Source organism: Lithobates pipiens, unplaced genomic scaffold, assembly GCF_037356315.1.
Source record: "Lithobates pipiens isolate NorthernLeopardFrog02 unplaced genomic scaffold, aLitPip1_a1.2 Scaffold_10, whole genome shotgun sequence".
Classification (NCBI taxonomy): Eukaryota; Metazoa; Chordata; class Amphibia; order Anura; family Ranidae; genus Lithobates; species Lithobates pipiens.
This window is the reverse complement of record NW_027507686.1, coordinates 14,535,674-14,555,480: the sequence shown is the minus strand read 5'-3', so window position 1 is coordinate 14,555,480 and position 19,807 is coordinate 14,535,674. Positions and strand designations below refer to the sequence as shown.

Genomic DNA, 19,807 nt, shown 5'->3' with positions numbered 1-19,807 from the left:
GTTATACCTGAAAGGCGGCTACAGCGTGGCTCTGTTGTTCCAGGAGAGAGCACATGGATGTCCTCCTGGGAACCGTGGCCCTTGCTTGTCCTCTGGGACATGCATCCGGAGCAGTCTGTGATCGCCATGTCCTTCGGATACAGCCAGAAGCCACAGAACCTATTTTGGCCACAGGAGTACAAATATGTTTGACCTCCTGTGACTCAGTAGTCCGCTGGTAGCCAATAGCGAGATCGAGCCGCTCCAGGCTCGGGAAGCATTTTGACAATATTGTCGGGATCCACCCTTTTGCCTTTCAGCGTGCATTTGGGAGCCGGAGCCAACCGTCCCCACCTCCTCCCCATCCCAGCAATCCAGTAAGCAATGGAGGAGCAGAGCGGAGACTGTTAGATCAGACGTGGGACAGCTGCAGCATCACACAGATGCTGCAACATGAAGTATGTATGTCTTTTTCAAATCCCATACTTCTCCTTAAAACTTAAAGGCCCAGCGTATAAAAAAAAAAAAAAAAAAAAACATGTTCTATTTACCTGCTCTGTGCAATGGTATATGTACCATACATATAAACACATACACACACACAGGGCCGGAGTTCTGCCAAAAACTGTCCCCCCATCGGATAGTGTCTGCCCCGTATTGCGCAGGCGCAGCGCTTGTGCAGTACGGAGGGCAAGGAGACTCCAAAGATGAACGGCGCCTGCGCACTGAGTCCAGGTTCAAGCCCCACCATCCAAGTGGACATACGGTAGCACTTAGTAACAGGGCCCCTTGGGGGCTCGCTTCGCTTGCCACGCCTCGGGCACGGCCTCGCTCGCCAATTTTTTATTCTAACTCTATGTCCACTTGGATGGCGGGGCTTGAATCTGGACTCACGGCGCAGGCGCCGTTCTTCTTCAGAGACTTTCGGTGTCTCCTTGTCTTCCGTACTGTGCAAGCGCAGTACAGGGCAGACACTATCCGATGAGGGACAGTATTCGACACAACACCGGTGCTACCTCTAGGCAAATTAGGCAACTGCCTAGGGCGCACTTCTGCCTAGGGGCGCCTGGCCACTGGTTTCCCTCCGTGTCTGCATGCTCTGCAGGTTGCAGCATGTAACTAACTCAGTCTCGGGCAGTTGCTCCATCCAACCGGTAGTGTAATTAGAGGAGCAGCACTGGAGGCAGCTCTAGAGGAAGCAGAGCCGATGCTTCCTGTATAAAGCCACCTCCTGTCACATGAGCAGGGCAAAGGGGGTGGAGCCAATGGGGTGCAGCAAAATTAGGTTTAGCCTAGGGCAGCCTTTCTCAACCTTTTCAACACAGAGGAACCCTTGAAATAGTTCTCCAGTCTCGGGGGGAACCCCTCCTAAAAATTAGAAATCTACAACTCATGATACATTAGTGTGATGGTCGGTGGGAAGAATGGTCCTTACACTTGTGGTCATTGGGAAGAATTACCTCCTTACAGATAGCCAAAAAGATCAATGGTGTCAGTGGGAACTTATCTGAGAGGCAGAAATGGCCCAATGCTGAAGGAACCCCTAGCAACCTCTGGAGGAACCCTAGCGTTCCACGGAACCTTGGTTGAGAATCACTGGCCTAGGGTGTCAAAAATCATTGCAACAGCCCCACACACATAGAACTCAAAGATCTGCACCCAACCCACCACAGTAATAAAACCCATCGGTCTGAGATACGCTCACCTGTAGTCTCTGGGCGATAATGGCGGCCGCGATGAAGCTGAGAAGCAGTGAGCCCAGAATCATGGTATTGATGAACTGGAGGAGACACACCAGGAGAAGACTGGATGCCTGAATCATGTACAGGCTTCTCACCTACAAACAACACAACATACAGTATATAGCCCAACATACCTTACAAACATACAGTATATATATAGCCCAACATACCTTACAAACATACAGTATATATATAGCACAACATACCTTACAAACATACAGTATATATATAGCACAACATACCTTATGGGTTTCTGTAGTTAATTATACAGGGGCGGACTGACCACTCATGGGGGCCCCATGATCTCCTATTGCCCGGAGGCCCCATGATCTCCTATTACCCGAGGGCCCCATAATCTCCTATTGCCCCCGGGCAATAGGAGATTATGGGGCCCCCGGGCAATAGGAGATTATGGGGCCCTCGGGTAATATGAGATCATGGGGCCCCCGGGCAATAGGAGATCATGGGGCCCCTGGCAATAGGAGATCATGGGGCCCCCGGGCAATAGGAGATCATGGGGCCCCCGGGCAATAGGAGATCATGGGGCCCCCGGGCAATAGGAGATCATGGGGCCCCCGGGCAATAGGAGATCATGGGGCCCCCGGGCAATATGAGATCATGGGGCCCCCGGGCAATAGGAGATTATGGGGCCCCCAGGCAATAGGAGATTATGGGGCCACACAGTATACACATACACACGCACACACAGTATACAATCACACAGTATACAATCACACAGTATACACAGACATGTTTCTATTGGCTGAGAAGGTACTGGAGAGGCGGGGCAGCTATAATCTCAGGATTTTTAGACCAAAAGGATGTCGGAAAGGGGCATTTCAGAGACAGATGTTTAAAAAAAAAAAAAAAAAAACACTGTCCCTGGTTTTACTGAGGCTGGCAACCCCCCCTAGTGGCATGGGGCCCTTGGGCAGTGCCCGAGTGGCCCAATGGTCAGTCCGCCCCTGTAATCATATAATTATCCTTTCCTATAAAGCACCAGTATATTAAAGCGGGAGTCCGCCGTTTTTTTTTTTCTTTTTTTTTTTTTTAACGCCAGCAGCTACAAATACTGCAGCTGCTGACTTTTAAAATAAGGACACTTACCTGTCCAGCGCGCCCGCGATGTCGGCACCCGAAGCCGATCTCTCGATCGTCTCTCGGGTGCTGCCGCTGCCATCTTGGGTATGGGAATCAGGAAGTGGAGCCTTGCGGCTTCATTTCCCAGTTCTCTACTGCGCATGCGTGAGTCGCGCTGCTCAATAAGGATGGTCCCCGCTGTCTCTGGGATCCGTGTGTTTTTCAGCAGGCAGCGGGGGACCTTCGGAAAGGGGCGTAGATTCTGCGGAAAGGGGCGTACCTTCTGCAGAATCTACGCCGGAAGTGGGTGCAGATACCTGTACTGTACAGGTACCTGCACCCCCCTCCCCCCTGAAAGGTGCCAATTGTGGCGCCGGAGGGGGGGAGGGTTTCAATGAGCGGAAGGTCCACTTTAGGGTGGACTTCCGCTTTAAGCAGTGCTGGACTGTATTGGTTTACATACCTATCTTTTCAGTGAAGTGATGGAAAGTCCCTTAAAGTGACCCTGTGTGTCTTTGTAGTTGCTGGGCAAAGTAGTGGGTCCACCATAATGCAGACCATGTAGGAGAACAAACTCCCTTCCCTTTCTCCCCCTTTCATTCGCCATGGAAGTGACATACAGCGCCATGAAAAAGTATTCACACCCCTTGAAATTTTACACATTTTGTTATGTTACAACCTAAAACCGTACATCGCTGACCTAGTCTCAAAATACCAAACCTAATCCCTCTCTTCATTCTTCTCAAGTCCTCCTGCTCTCTAGCTCCCTCATCACCTCCTCCCACGCTCACCTCCGGGACTTTTCCAGAGCCTCTCCAACCCTATGGAACTCCTTACCCCAATCTGTCAGATTATCTCCAACTCTATTAGCTTTTAGACCATCCCTGAAAACCCTTCTCTTCGGGTCCATTCACACCTTGAGCGTTTTTTGGCTTGAAGCTTGAAGATACAAAATGCTGGAGGGGAAAAAAAATCTATTATTCTGGTTCACATCTCCACTCCATGTCGCCTGAAGCCGAACGCCTAAAGCTCAAACAAGTTCTGGACCCTTTTTTGTCTCTCAAATCGGGCAGTTTTGGTGCATTTTTCTTCTTTATACATTGGTGACCTTTTGGCCTGCACAAAATCGCACCAAAACGCGATAAAAAACGCAGCGAAATCGTGGTAAAAGCGCTGCAAAAAAAAACGAAACAACAAAATCGCGCGATTTTCTGCCTGAAAACGCTACATTCAGGTGTGAATGGGGCCTTCAGGAAAAGCCTACCCTACCCACATCTATCAACTGTATTTTAATTTTCTCCATCTCATCTTCCCCTGCAGTTATTACCTTTTGTTCCACGTGACCCTCCCTTCTAGATTGTAAGCTCTAAAGAGCCGGGCCCTCTGATCCCTCCTGTATTGGTTTGTATTGTAATTGTACTGTCTGCCCTCATGTTGTAAAGCTCTGCACAAACTGTTGGCGCTATATAAATCCTGTATAATAATAATAATATTGGGATTTTATGTGATAGACCAACACAAAGTGGCACATAATTGTGAAGTGGAAGGAAAATAATAAATGGTTTTCCAATTTTTTTTTTGAAAAGTGTGGGGGGGGGGGGGGCATTTGTATGGCGCCCCCCGGAGTCAATACTTTGTAGAACCCCCTTTCTCTGCAATTACAACTGCAAGTCTTTTTGGGGATGTCTCTACCAGCTTTGCACATCTAGAGAGGGACATTTCTGCCCATTCTTCTTTGCAAAATATCTCAAGTTCTGTCAGATTGAATGGAATTAAAGCAAACCTATTGGTTTGCTCTGAAGGGACAAAACACAGGCTTGTTTTAAAGCAGAACTCTAGCCTGAAGCCATCTGTATTTTTATGATGTAATCTATATTTTCTGATGTTTTATACCTTAAAGTGATTGTAAAGGATTACTTTTTATTTATTTTTAAATAACAAACATGTTATACTCACCTGCTCCGTGTAATGGTTTTTCACAGAGTAGGCGCTCCTGGCCTGTCCATACATGGTTCAAATCTCGGCCAGTCCCTGCTAAACCAACTATTTATGGCTGGCTTAAGCAACATACCAATAGCTGCAGAGGATTTCCTGAACCCTATCATTTAACTGTTTGCTGCCCAGCCGCTGTCATTATATTGCGGCAGCTTGGCTCCCCTGCGCAAATCGCCGTAGGTGTACATCGACCGCTGTAAGAGCGATAGGGGGGAGGGGTGGACGCGCCCGCGGCGCGACACCGAAGCCGATGCACGTGGCCCGCCAGCCGCGATGTCCGCCGGCCACCCGTGAACACTCCACAGAGAGCCAGAATGGGGATCTGTGTATGTAAACAAACAGATCCCCGTTCTGACAGGGGAGTAGAGAGAGATCTGCTGTTCCTAGTGATCAGGAACAGCGATCTCTCTCCTCCTCCAGTCACCACACTCCACCCACAGTTACAAACACCTCCCTAGGGAACACATTTAGCCCCTTGATCGACCCCTGGTGTTAACCCCTTCCCTGCCAGTGTCATTCATACAGTAATCAGTGGCTATTTTTAGCTCTGATTGCTGTATAAATGTCAATGGTCCCAAAAAAGTGTCAAAAATGTCCGATCTGTCCGCCGCAATGTCGCAGGCCTGCTAAAATAAATAAAAAAATAAATCACAGATCATCGCCATTACTGGTTAAAAAAAATATATATATAATAAAAATGTCAAAAAAATCCCCTATTTTGTAGACACTATAACTTTTGCGCAAACCAATCAATATACGCTTATTGCGGGGGGGGGGGTTTTTTTATACATATTGGCCTAAACTGATGAAAAAATTATTTTTATTTTTTGGGGATATTTATTATAGCAAAAAGTAAAAAATATATATATTTTTTTTTTTAAATTGTCATTCTTTTTTTTTGTTTATAGTGCAAAAAATAAAAACCGCAGAGGTGATAAAATGCCACTAAAAGAAAGCTCTATTTGTGGGGGAAAAAAGGTCGGCAATTTTTATTTGGGTACAACGTTCGCACGACTGCACAATTGTCAGTTAAAGCGACGTAGTGCCGTATCGCAAAAAATTGCCTGGTTATTAAGGAGGGGAAATCCTTTCGGTCGTCCTTAATGAGCACAGGGAGATGGTGTCCTCTGTAGCTCTTTTTAAAACTGAACTCCAAGATCCTGCCTATTTTTGACCCTTAGCTCCCTTCCTCCATACACATTACATTTTTTTTTTTTATCACTTTGTACTTTGTTACTCAGTGGCGGCTGCTGAAGTTTTAGGATGGGGGGGGGGGGGGGGGGGCGCAAGACCTCATATACCAGGCTGTGCATTATACACAGGGCTCTGCACATCATATACCAGGCTGTGCATTATACACAGGGCTCTGCACATCATATACCAGGCTGTGCATTATACACCGGGCTCTGCACATCATATACCAGGCTGTGCATTATACACAGGGCTCTGCACATCATATACCAGGCTGTGCATTATACACCGGGCTCTGCACATCATATACCAGGCTGTGCATTATACACAGGGCTCTGCACATCATATACCAGGCTGCGCATTATACACAGGGCTCTGCACATCATATACCAGGCTGTGCATTATACACCGGGCTCTGCACATCATATACCAGGCTGTGCATTATACACAGGGCTCTGCACATCATATACCAGGCTGTGCATTATACACCGGGCTCTGCACATCATATACCAGGCTGTACATTATACACAGGGCTCTGTACATCATATACCAGGCTGCGCATTATACACCGGGCTCTGCACAACATATACCAGGCTGCATATTATACACCGGCTCTGCACAACATATACTAGGCTGCGCATTATACACCGGGTTCTGCACAACATATACCAGACTGCACATTATACACCGGGCTCTGCACAACATATACCAGGCTGCACATTATACACCGGGCTCTGCACATCATATACCTGGCTGCACATTATACACCGGGCTCTGCCCCCTATGTACGGGCCGCCGCTGTTGTCACTGTATTTCTTTTATGTGATCTCATTGGCTCCTTTAATAAAGTTTACTGTACCAGAGCACTGGGGAGAGGATCTAGGCATGTCCCATTTGTGCCTACCAGTGGCAAATAGTTACTACCTTTTGTAGGATTCCATGGGAATGTACTGTCTATAAGGAATAGTGTTGTGTTAGCCAGAGAGCAGTTACTAGCATAGCTGCTACCTGTGGGCAGGTTATGAGCAGGTACTGTGGAGTAACCCAAGCTGCTGTACGTCAGGAAACTACACAGAGGAAGAAACTTGATGAGAAGCCAGTTTTCTGTACAGAGAAAATAGAAAATAGGGGTAATCTAGTCACATAAACAGGTGGCATAAAGGATCTATTCGAGATAGAAATACTATAGGAAAATTGATTATAAAAAAAGAAAGGCAGTGTGTCTTTTGCTAGTAAATTGCTAATAAGATTTTCCTCGTCCTGGCTAGAGATGAGCTTTAATCCAGATGAAACTGGCTCTATGGAAGTTTTGTGCACCACGCAGGGCACAGCGATTTGACTGACACCTGTCACTTGAGACCAGGGGTCTTAAACTGGTGGCCCTCCAGCTGTTGCAGAACTACAAGTCCCATGAGGCATTGCCAAGCTGACAGTTACAAGCATGACTCGCACAGGCAGACGCATGATGGGACTTGTAGTTCCGCAAAAGCTGGAGGACCGCTAGTTTGAGACCCCTGCTTTAGGGTATTCCTCTTATTACAGGTCTCTGTGAGGCGTCATACTTGGCTGAGTAATATGTGTGGTTACGATTATCTGACATATTCATTCATATGGCCTTACCTTGTGGCTTGGAACCAAGTCCAGGCAGTCCAGGGCAAACAGCACCAAACTTTGCAGGAGTAACACAAACTGGTTGAACTGCCACGTGAGACTGAAGAGGAATGTGGAAATGAACACAACGAGAAGGGACAGTCTCTGGAGAGGAACGTAAAAGTAAATCAAGATGTTAAAATATTCATGGACATCAGAAAACAAAACAAAACTTAAAAGTAAAGCTAAACTTCACATGTAAAGGAGAAATATATATACATATAACACACATATGTACTCAATAATAACTCCTCATTGATTTTTTTATGTAAAGAGTCTAAGTTCCTGAATTAGACCTGTTATCAGCATCTTGCAGCCCCTCAGCACCGGCCCGTCCATTAGGGGCGCCTGGGTGCCGACCCCTCTCTCCAGCCACCCCCCTATATGCAGTGGATAGATGCATGCATCTATCCATGGCCGTCCCCTATTCATCTGTCCAGCGCCTTTCGGGTAACTGGGCATATGAACAAAAGCGGCAGGGTTTTTTTCTTTTGAAGAACCTGATTAGAGCCAGATGCTCTAACGGGCTTCAAAATAGGGTGGATTCACCCTGCAGAGCATTGCGTCTGGAGCCCACCCAGGTGTGATGTAGGCTTGTGCAATTCGTTTCGTAACGAATCGAAATTCGGCTGATGGATTACTGGCAAAGTGCATTCCTGAGAACTGAGTGAGAAGGATGTTGTATTGTATTTGAGCCGAGGAGAAGAGACGTTGTCATTGTGTGTGTTAAAAGATTCAATAAACAAACGACTTTCCAAACTACGAATCATCATCACGAATGTCTATACATACATAAATAGCGAATTTTAACGAATACGAACGAATGAATTCGACACTCTACGAATAATAACGAATTATCCGAAAACGTATTAACGTAACATAACGAATATAACAGAACGAAATGATGTATTTTACGAATGACAACGAACCGAAACTAAACGCAATTTTCCGCTGTGCACAAGTCTAGTGTGATGCAACAGCGAATGAAAATTTGCAGACATCCCAACCTTCAAAAACGAACTTAAGGGAGGTGTCACTTTGCAGCCCCCCCCAACAAGATATTTTTTAAATATTTTTTCGCTTCTGGGAAGGGGGTAGGTGGTATGTGGCATTGGATTTTTTTTTAAAATAATTTTATTTTTTTTAGACAGAGGCTCCTGTCCATTCACACTCTGCTACTCTACTCAGTTATCACATGACACAGGAGCAATCTCACTCACTGTGTCCTATGCCTGACAGTTACCCCCCCCCCCCCCCCCTCCCAGCAGCTGGCGGAAGAAGAGAGGAGGGGAGCCGGCTGCGGGGGATGAGGGGGGGCAGAGGAGGTAGACAGATGGGGCCAGAGGAGAAAACGGGAGGCCGAAGGAGAACACGGGGTCCGGAGGAGAACAGGGGGACCAGAGGAGAATACGGGGGCCGGAGGAGAACAGGGGGACCAGAGGAGAACACGGGGAGCCGGAGGAGAACACGGGGAGCCGGAGGAGAACACAAGGCCAGAGGAGAACGGGGGGATGGGGGTGAAGGGGACCGGGGGAGGAGCACACAGAACAGCTGGTGATGATCGGTGCAGCAGGGGGGACAGATGTGATTACCGATCTCCCTGTATACCTTTTCACTGACAGCCACAGGAGGAAGAGAAATAGAAGCGGCTGTCAGCTAAAAAAAAATTATACAAAAGAGATCGGTGTTCACAGCTGTTTCCGGCCGCACCGATCATTCCCAGTTGTTTGTGAGTCGATTGTGGGTATGCGGGAGCCACCGCAGAAGTGCGGGAGACTCTTGCACCTCGCGGGAGACTTGAGATGTCTGCTGTTGCAACACTGATCCTCCTCTTGGCCAATCGGAAAGCAGGTATGAAACCTGTTTCTACCATTAGGCCAAAACGTCAGGCAATCCTATTGGAGGAGACAAAGCAGAAGCTGCTCCAGGAGAGAACACAGGAGCAGCTTTCCCCGACCCCACCACTCTGGAAGATGGCCACATCCTACCGCTGCTCCCACCTCCAGGGTAGGGACAGCGGGTGGTGGTGTTAGTGCCACGGGTGTGCTAGTGCCGCTCCACCGGCAGGATGTTTTCCGCTCCCCCCGCCCCCCCCCCCCCCCCAAAAAAAACCTTACCAGCTGCCGCTGCAGCCCCTGTACAGAAAAGCTCAGATGGGGAGGAAGAGAAGCAGCACAAATAGCCAATCAATTGTGCTGCAGTGCAAGAAGCATGTTGATAGAGGACAGCAGAGAGGTGAGATCATTAGTCCTCTGCTTCTACTTTCACCTTTTTTAGTTACTGGCTGAGGGAGGGAAAAGACCTGGAAATGTTACTTAACAGCAACAGAAAACAATATCAGGTCTCCTCCCTGTCAGATAGGGCTGTCCTGTGTGGCAAAGCATTATAAATCTCAGGATTGGATGGACTGAAATAAAAATCAGCTCCCATATATGTATTTTATCTATGTATTTCGCTGTTTGCCTTAAAATAAGACAAGACTGTCCCCCACAACGCTATGTTAGTCTCTCGGACGCTTACCTCCTTCACTCTGGTCAGCTCCGGCCTAAACAAATAGGTAATGGTGGCTATCTGAACAGCAAAGAAAGGCAGAGCCCAGTTTTCTCTCAGGGGAATGGTGAATTCTACCCGCGTTGTGTCAATTCTGGAAAAAAAATAAAAAAATCACAGTCAGAGGTGTCGCAGGCCATGGAGGTGTCACTTGTTCTGTGTGAAATGACGAACTGCAATGTAGACTTTTTGAAAAACGTTTTTTGGCTCGGATGTGTTCTCAGCGTCATAGGCCATTGGCTCTCTAGCTGTGCGGTGGAGCTTGGCCAATCATGTTATGAGTCCTTCTCCAATCAGGCACTCCGGCATTGCAATTATGCCAGATTGGCTGATTGAGCTTTAGGGTTGATTTAATCTTTCATAAATATATGTGCACTATGGGGGAACAGGTAGAGGCCCCAGTAGAAGTCTTATTTCGATGAAACGCGTCGGGAAGGCACACCATTCCTTAGCCCTTGTACTCTGACAGAAAATGTCCGATCGGACCGTGTTGTCGGATAATCCAACCGTGTGTGGGCTTCATCTGACTTTTTCCGTCGGAATGTCCGACCAACAAAGTTTGAGAGCTGGATATAAAATTTTCTGACAACATGATCCGGTCGGACTTTGTCCGATCGTTTGTAGAGAATTCCAGTCGGACAAAGTGCCACGCATGCTTAGATCAAATTCCTACACCAAAGCTATTGGCTACTAGCCTGAACATAGTCCCGTCGTAACGAACGAACGTCATCACGTTCCGAACAATGGGATTTTCCGACAACTTTGTCCGACCGTGTGTATGCAACACCAGTTTCAGACAAAATCCGTCAGAAAAAATCCAACGGATTTTGTTGTCGGAATGTCCGACCGTGTGTACAAGGGCTTATACTGCTTTTTATTGAAATGTGATCACTTTTTTATTCTATATATGTTGGTTTTTATGAATAAAACCCACTTGTTTTAGTCCTGCACCATCGGAGTCCCCCTCTTTTTTCTTTTATGGTCTATGGACGGAAGTTTTTTGGGTCCTTCCTCTGAGTCTGGGTCACGCCTGCCAAGGTGATTTTATAATTGCAACATTCAGCTCCATCGGATTATTCATGGACTTTCCTGGTCCCGTGTTCCATCCATATGGCTTGATATCCACTCAGTGGTTTGTAATCCATCCACTGGTCGTTTTTGCGGATGCCATCGGGAGAACAGAAGAGTTCATCTATCAGCTTCCAGGACTTCGGTGACGGTCCGGTCCACCTGCCGTTTGGAGCCATTCATGCTTGATTGACCCGGTGTCACGGACAGTTGGGTCCACCGGTTTCGGTAAGCGCGCATAAGCTACATTATTTGTCTGAAAGCTGTTTCCATGTGATGGTCTACAGCAGGGGTGCCCAACCTTTTAAAGAGCGAGGGCCACTTAAGCGACTTAGTAACCAGTCACGGGTCACAATGAGCAGATGACAGTTCTGCGTCCATTCTGCGTATACAAAGTGGACACAGGCACAGCCCACTCTACTCTATGGGCCCTCTCATCTGATCAAATGGAAGGGGACAGATCCACTTTTCGTTTTTTTAGCCGATTGGATTGGAAGGAGGCAGGTGTAAAAATGGACACAAGTCTGTTTATATCTGCTGCTCCATAGAGGTGAATGGAGGATCCGATTGGGTCAGACAGATCATGTTAAAGGGGCCTAAGGCTACTTTTACACTGATGGTCTGCGGTCTACCCGTACCTGTGGCTTTCCTGTGGGTTAGCTGTACTTTGCCATAGAATTCTATCATATCCTGCAGGTGTGGTGCACTTTCTGAAAGTGCACCAAACCCACAGGTAAAACCAGAAGTCTATAGCCGCGTACACACGGGCGGATTGTATGGCCTACTTAGTCCGTCATACAATCCGACGGACAGTCCGTCATACTTTCCAATGAACGGACTTGACCACACACGGATGCACAAACAGTCCGTTGAAAGCTTGCGCGATGACGTGTACAGCACGTACGACGGGACTAGAAATAGGAAGTCCAATACACAGCAATGCACCCTTCCGCCGTGTAAATCCTTTCTGAGCATGCGCCATTCTTAGTCCGTCGAAATAGCCTACTCACGAGCGGATTGTCCGCTGAAACCAAAGTATGACGGACAGTATTACGGAAATTCCAAAATACTTAGTACGCCAGACTGCACGCTGAAAAAGTCCGCTGAAGCCCACACACGAGCGGACTGTCCGCTGAAATGTGTTTCAGCGGACTAAGTAGGCCATACAGTCCGCCCGTGTGTACGCGGCTTAAGGCTCAGTGCAGGTAACCTGCAGGTACACAACGCTACACCTGTGGATCAGTTTAAAAGCAGCCCAGTAACCACTGCAGAACAGATATGTCCATATAAAAACTGTGATTTTAGTAATATACTTGCTGTCCCAAGCAGAGTGCATCTGGTATCACTCCACCTATGACAGGAGCCGGTGCTATACAGTAAGCAATGGCTTATGCTGCTCAGCTCCGCAACTGCTTGCTTCCTCTACTGCTGGCTTCATTCACAACACTAATGCTCTCGCATTGGCGGGTAGGCAACCTGCAATCTGGGCTTGCAGGCCAGCCATCCCAGAGCAGGAGGTCGCGGGCCACATCAGAGGGCTCCGCGAGCCATATGTGGCCCCCAGGCCACTGGTTGGGCACACCTGGCCTACAGGATTCAAGACATCTTCACTGGGATATCATTATAATTTTTGATGGACTTTTTTGTTATACGTGTTCAGTTCGGGGAGCATTCGGTTTCATTTCCACTGTTTCCTGATTTTTGCTTACACTAATTCACTTATCTTTAGCGCTACACTTTTCACCTTCACCATTTATACTGGGATGATATGCAGCTGCAGGCATCACTCCGGTACTGTTTTTTAGAGCCAGCGGTTGTCTCTTTAGGGATAACAACCGATGCGCCCTCCTTCCAGCACTCTTCCCGGGCCTCCCGTTCCACCGGGAGACCCACGCCACCAGCCGGCGTGTCCGCCGGCTAGGCTGAGACCCGAACAAAGCCGGATTCGGCTCTGATCGGGTCTCCGATGTAAAATCCTGGAAGCGATGTCACTTCTGGTTTATTCTTGGCTGTCAATGGCGCTGATTTAAAAAAAAATTACAGTATTCAGAATCTGCAATTTTGGCGATCTGAATACTTTTAAGTGCAAAGGAGGCATTTGGGGTCTTTTAGACCACTGATTCCTTGATTGAGTACCTGTATCCACTTATTACTGTTACAAGGGATGTTTAGTGATTTGATTTATTTTTAAAGGGACAATGCAAAAAAATAAAAATAATTATATATATATATATATATATATATATATATATATTATTTTATTTTTTTTAAACCACCCTCTTCCCACGAGCTCGCGCAGCAAAGAAAACGCATACGTAAGTCGCACCTGCAAATATAAATGGTGTACAGATCACACATGAGGTATCGCCGCGATCGTCAAAGTGAGAGCAATAATTCTAGCAAAAGACCTCCTCTGTAACTCTATCCTGTTGACCGTTAAATTTTTGTAAAGCGTCGTCTATGGAGATTTTTAGATACCGTAGTTTGTCACAATTCCACCAGTGTGCGCAATTTCAAAGCATGACATGTTAGGTATCTATTTACTCAGCAAAACATCTTTCACTTTATACATAAAACTGGGCTAACTTTACAGTTTAGTTTTATTTTTATTCATGAAAGTGTCTTTTCTCCCCCAAAAAAAAGGTGTTTCAAAGACTGCTGGACAAATACCGTGTGACATAAAAAATTGCAACGATCACCATTTGATTCTCTAGGGTCTCTGCTAAAAAAAAAAAAACAATGTTTGGGGGTTCTAAATAATTTTCTAGCAAAAAATACAGATTTTAACTTTAAGCAACAAATGTCAGAACAAGGCTTATGCATGAAATGGTTAAAAAAAAAAAAAAAACTCAAACTCACCACGTTTATTTACATTGAATATAAAGGAGATAAATTGTTTTATAACAGCGAATGAAAACCTTTAAAAGACTGCTTTGGGTAAACTCTGCATACGAGAGTCAGGCAGTGTTTCAAAGTCGTGCCATCGCAGTACGCAGAGCAGCTGCTGGCGGGAGCCGAGCGCATGGCCCGTTACTGCGATATGCATAAAAATAACACCATTAGCCGCCTGTCATTGATGACTTGTAGATGCCGATTCTGAATTGAACTTTACCTGTTAACAATGTACCATAGAGCCGCTAATGATCCAGAAAGCCAAGTCCCACTGAGCAGCCAGCTGTTAATATACAGAGCCGCTACGTACAGCGTCTGCAACCCGAACAGCGTATAGATGTAGAAATAGACGGAATCCAGCAAGCTCTGTGAGGACGACAACTTCACAATGAAAAGACAGCAATAAAGGCGACAATAAAGCTCTGTGAAATGGCAAATGCAATGTTAGTCAAATCTTGTTAATTCCTCCCTGCAAAATCCTCACACCGGGCACTTTTTTCAATTAAAATAATAAAAATAAAATAATGTTATACTCACCTGCTCTGTGTAATGGTTTAACACGAACCTGCTTTTCTGGGGTCCCCCCGCTGGCGATCTTGGCTCCTCCTCTTCTCCACGTGCCCCCCATAGCTAGTGCATGCTTGCTCCCGAACCACGCTCTATAGACACACACAGCGCAGCTTGGGCCCCGCCTCCTGCTTCCTCCTCACAGCATTTGATTGACAGCAGCAGAAGCCAATGGCTCCTACTGCAAATAGAACTAGTTCCCCCACAAACGGGGTTTTTAGGCAGCCTAAAAACCCCGTTTGTGGGGGAACTAGTTCTATTTGTATCTACTTGGGGTGAGCAGCACCCTCCTAGCTTTTTACAGCACTGTGTTCTTATTTGATGGCTCCTACTGCTGCCCGATTCCCTGTGTAAAGAGGTGAGAGAATAGATCCAGCTATCCATAGAGCTGTGTCGCTTGAGGTCTCAGGTAAGTATTTAGGGAGGATGGTGGGAGGACAGCAAAATGTAAAAAGTTTTTTTACCTTAATATAGGGAATGCATTAATTTAAAAATACATTTTGGTTTTTGAACCGCTTTTAAAGCCTAACCCTTTACTACGTCCCCCCACAGCTTCCTGTCTCCCACCTCCAGCAGAGCACACCTTCTAGCCCCCCACCTCCAGTAGGGCACCTCTTCTAGGCCCTCACTTCCAGTAGAACATCCCTTCTAGCCCCCCAATTGCAACCTCCCACCTCAAGTAGGGCAACCCTTCTAACTCCCAACCTCCAGTGGTGCACTCATTCTAGCCCCCCACCTCCAGTAGGGCACGTCTTCTAGCCCCCCACTTCCAACCTCCCACCTCAAGTAGGGCAACCCTTCTAACTCCCAACCTCCAGCAGTGCACTCTTTCTAGCCCCCTACTTCCAGTAAATCACTGCTTCTAGCCCCCCTACCTCCAGGAAACCGTCCCTTCTAATTCCCAACCTCCAGTGGAGCACGCCTTCTAGCCCCCCACCTCCAGTAGGGCACCTTTTCTATGCCCCCACTTCCAGTAGAACATCCCTTCTAGCCCCCCCACTTCCAGCCTCCCACCTCAAGTAGAGCACCTCTCCTAACTCCCAACCCCCGATGGTGCACTCCTTCTAACCCTCCACTCCCTACCTCCAGCAGAGCGCTCCTTTTACCTCACAACCTCCAGTGGAGCACCCCTTCTAGCCCCCCCACTTCCGGTAGAGCCCCCCACTTCTAGTAGAGCACCCCTTCTAGCCCTCCACTTCCAGTAGACCATGCCTTCTAGCCTCGAACCTCCAGTGGTGCACTCCTTCTAGCCCCCCACTTTCAGTTGAGCACCCCTTCTAGGCCCCTCCATTACAGCATTCTAGCCTCCAACTTCCAAGTAGAGGATCCCTTCTACCACACACCTCCAGAGGGATTCCACAATTTACGGCATATACATACTTACATTACTAAACCAATGTAACTGCAAAAATGCCTACCTGCTGTTCAGCTTTAATTCAACATATAATACATCTGGTTTTCCAGGCGTCTTTCGCCTGGTTGGCTGATATGACAGGCCCCCTTCACCCTCTTTTTCTAATACTGGTGGATGGATCCTAAATGTTGCAGAGAGCAGTGCCACACTCTATAGGAAAGCACATCGCACACTGCATCCCACCTAGGGCTACCTCTCTTTAATGTTATACCCAATAGGGGCTTGATAAAAGAGATGACGATCTCCACAGAATTCAGGGATAGGGGTGGAGCCACTTTACCCACTGCTCCTTAACCATCACAAATACCCCATGCTGCTGGCTGCTCAGGTCAGAGTGGCCAATGGCAAGGCCTGAATGTTGTCACCTGAGGAGGATGACTTTGTCAAAACTGTGTAAGCTCCACCATAGAGCTTACACAGGGTATGGTTCTATCTTTCTCCTATATTGCATCTCTTGGCCACTCTGGGCCTTATACCATCACTAGACATGTGAGTGTGTGAGTGGCACTTGGATGCTGTTCCATCTTTCGCCACCCTGTCTTTTCAATATCTAATGGATCTATAATGCATATTTTTATATTTTCTAGATTACTATTATCACTATAACTGCATATTGCGACTACCCCTGAAGGAGTCTAATGTACTCCGTAACGCGTAGGAATTACGAATGCAATAAGTATTTTGTGTTTATATTATGGATGTTTACCGTATTTATCGGCGTATAACAAGTTTAGGAGGGAAGTTTAAGGAAAAAAAACTTACATTTAAATGCCCATCAATGCAGCCTTGTCAGTGTCCATCTGCAGCCTTACCCAGTGCCTTTGCAGCCTTGCCAGTCTCTTTGCAGCATTGCCCAGCCGCTGATTATTTAAAATTGGCGCCGATCTCCGCTGACTGTAAGTGGAGAGGAGCGAGTGCCGCCGACATACAGAAAGTCGAGTTTACTCGGCTAGACTCGGCTCCTCTCGCAGTCCCGCCCATCTCCACTGATTGCGAGAGGAGAGGAGCAAGCGGCGCCGACATACAGAAAGTCAAGTGTACTCGGCTCCTCTCGCAGTCCCGCCCATCTCCACTGATTGCGAGAGGAGAGGAGCAAGCGGCGCCGTCTTACAGAAAGCCAAGTATACTCGGCTCCTCTCGCAGTCCCGCCCATCTCCACTGATTGCGAGAGGAGAGGAGCAAGTGGCGCCGTCATACAGAGAGCAGAGTGTACTCGGCTAGACTCGGCTCTGCTCACAGTTAGGGGCAGGACTGCGAGAGTAGTGGAGTCTAGCCGAATACACTTGGCTTTCTGTATGTCGCCGGCGCTCGCTCCTCTCCTCACAATCAGCGGAGATCGGCGTATAACATACGCCCATGATTTTCCCCTGATTTTAAGGGGAAAAAAGTGTCTGTTATATGCCGATAAATACGGTACATTATGGAGGGTTTTTTTTACTCATTATGTGCATCTGATGGTGTATGCATGATGGTTTAATATTCCATGTTTTTATAATTCCTGCTATTTTTTTGATACTTTTTTTGATACTATAAATAAATTAAATTTTTTTTACAATTCGCAATCTGTGCCTAAAAAGTCCCATTCCCAAGGGGAAATTTGTGTGTGTGTATATATATATATATATATATATATATATAAAAGACTCACCCAAAGATTGAAGGTTCTGTAGATGACCGCCAGGAGAAGCTCCTGGTACACATTCATCCTCTCCAGAATATTGATGGTCCTCATGGCCTCCGTTCTGTTGTCATAGATTAAATCAGCGATTCCTATAAGAGACACAGACAGAGAAGCTTCACCGATGTAGAGGAGAGAAAAGTGTCTGTGCCGTCCAATCGCATTCCAGCAGAAAAATAAAGTAATGCAACACATTTGGTTATTATTGTAGTAATATGGCTGAACCAGAGTGACTCCATCTTTGTAAATTCATATGGGATTGGGCTTAGATTCTGTATCTGCAGGCTGTAGCAGTTTTTCTGTAAACATGCACATAAGGAAATATAGCTTAGCAGATGACATGAGTAATGATATGTAATGATGGTGTGTAGTGTACGCCTATGTATTAACCACACCCATGTTCTATGCAATGATTGGCTGATAAGGGTGCATATAACGTGCAGCCCCTCCCAAAATAAATTAGACAACTCCTGAACTTTGGTCTCGACTCATCTCTTATTGTCTTTGTCAGAATGTTTGTCTCCTAATGCTGCAGCATTAGTATAAAGGGTTTTGTGAGTATTGTAATTGCGTTAGTTACACCTAGCTGGTCTTTGTCAGGTATATAGAAATACCATTTTAATCACAACAATTATGGCCAATAAAAGACATTGAGGGGAACTGATCAAAATGGGAGCAGACAGAATCTGGAGCAGTTGTGCATGACGTCAGATTCTATCTTCAGCTTGTTTGGTGTAGCTTTGAAAATGAAAGCAAGAAGCTGATTGGCTGCCATGCATAGCTGCTCTAGACTCTGGCTACTCCAGTCTTGATAAATTCTCTTTAATGTTTTTAGAGAATTTTGATACATGGGGGGGGGGGGTGGATTTACTAAAACTGGAGAGTGCAAAATCTGGTGCAGCTCTGCATAGAAACCAATCAGCTTCCAGTCTTTTTTTGGTAAAGCTTTAAAGAGGAAGTAAACCCTGATGGGTGTTACTTCCTCTTTGTCTCCCTGCAAAAGTAAGGCATAATGGGCTGCTATGCACCGATATGGAAAAAAAAACTCTGTATAACAAGTGCCATGTGAGAGCATCACAGCTTGTGCTGTAATTGGAATTGCTGAGGAAATGGCGCTATCTAGTGCCCTCCAGCAGTTGCGGAACTACAAGTCCCATGAGGCATTGCAAGGCTGGCAGTTACAAGCATGACTCCCACAGGCAGAGGCATGCTGGGACCACTGGTTGAGCACCCATGCCGTGGGGTCTACTATTAAATGCATATTGAAAGTTTCTTGTAGCACTGGGGTCCTGGGTTCATTTCCCATGAGCACACTGCATGAAGATTGTAATCTTCGCCTCTCCTGGGGTCCAGTGTCGGGTCTTCTGCCTGATGTGTGGCCACTGGCACTCGGCGGCGGCTGGTGGAATTTTCTCTGCAAATGATCCACCCAATGTCACAGCCCCCCCCCCCCCCCCCCCCCGTCAGGTCACGTACAGCACTGAAGCCCCCACCCGTTCGGCCGGCTGGGTGATGGGCGGCGCCCCCCCCCCCCCCCCAATCGGTTTTTATTGTCACACAGCTGGGTGGAAACTGGATGGGTGGGAGCGGGAGCCCACCCTATTTTTGAAGCCTATTGGAGCCTCTGGCTCTAATCACGTGCTTCAAAATAAGAAACACCCCCCCATTTGAATCCATACGTCCGGTGCCCTGTATGTAGATCAGGGGGCTGGATTTGTCATTCTGGCTCTCTGCCTACCGATCGGTGGGTGCTGGTGGACATCGAGTCCACGGTACCCACAGATCAGCTCCGAGCGGGTTGCCGCGTCCCAGAACCGGAAGTGTCGGATCGCGTACCTAGTGCGTGATCCGACGCAGCAGTGCCACCTTGCCGCAGTATTTGTACGTTATACTGGTGGCAGGTGGTTAAAAAGAATAATGGATTTAAAAAGCAGATATAAAGCTGTAGTGGAAGACCCCCCGTGTGCACATCCCAGCATACCCGTGTGCATAAGTCACATA

At 47.1% G+C, this 19,807-nt stretch overlaps 1 protein-coding gene across 1 annotated transcript in view; it reads right to left on the bottom strand.

Annotated features, from left to right (window-relative positions):
- DPY19L3 (dpy-19 like C-mannosyltransferase 3) overlaps positions 1 to 19,807 on the bottom strand; it is an 87,497-nt gene that overhangs the window by 43,186 nt on the left and 24,504 nt on the right. The window contains exons 5-9 of the mRNA XM_077451602.1: positions 17,777 to 17,898; positions 14,368 to 14,513; positions 10,158 to 10,281; positions 7,608 to 7,742; positions 1,685 to 1,816 (exon numbers count right to left, since the gene is read on the bottom strand). Of these exons, the coding sequence (XP_077307728.1) occupies positions 1,685 to 1,816; positions 7,608 to 7,742; positions 10,158 to 10,281; positions 14,368 to 14,513; positions 17,777 to 17,898 (659 nt within the window). The remainder of the gene's footprint in view (positions 1 to 1,684; positions 1,817 to 7,607; positions 7,743 to 10,157; positions 10,282 to 14,367; positions 14,514 to 17,776; positions 17,899 to 19,807) is intronic.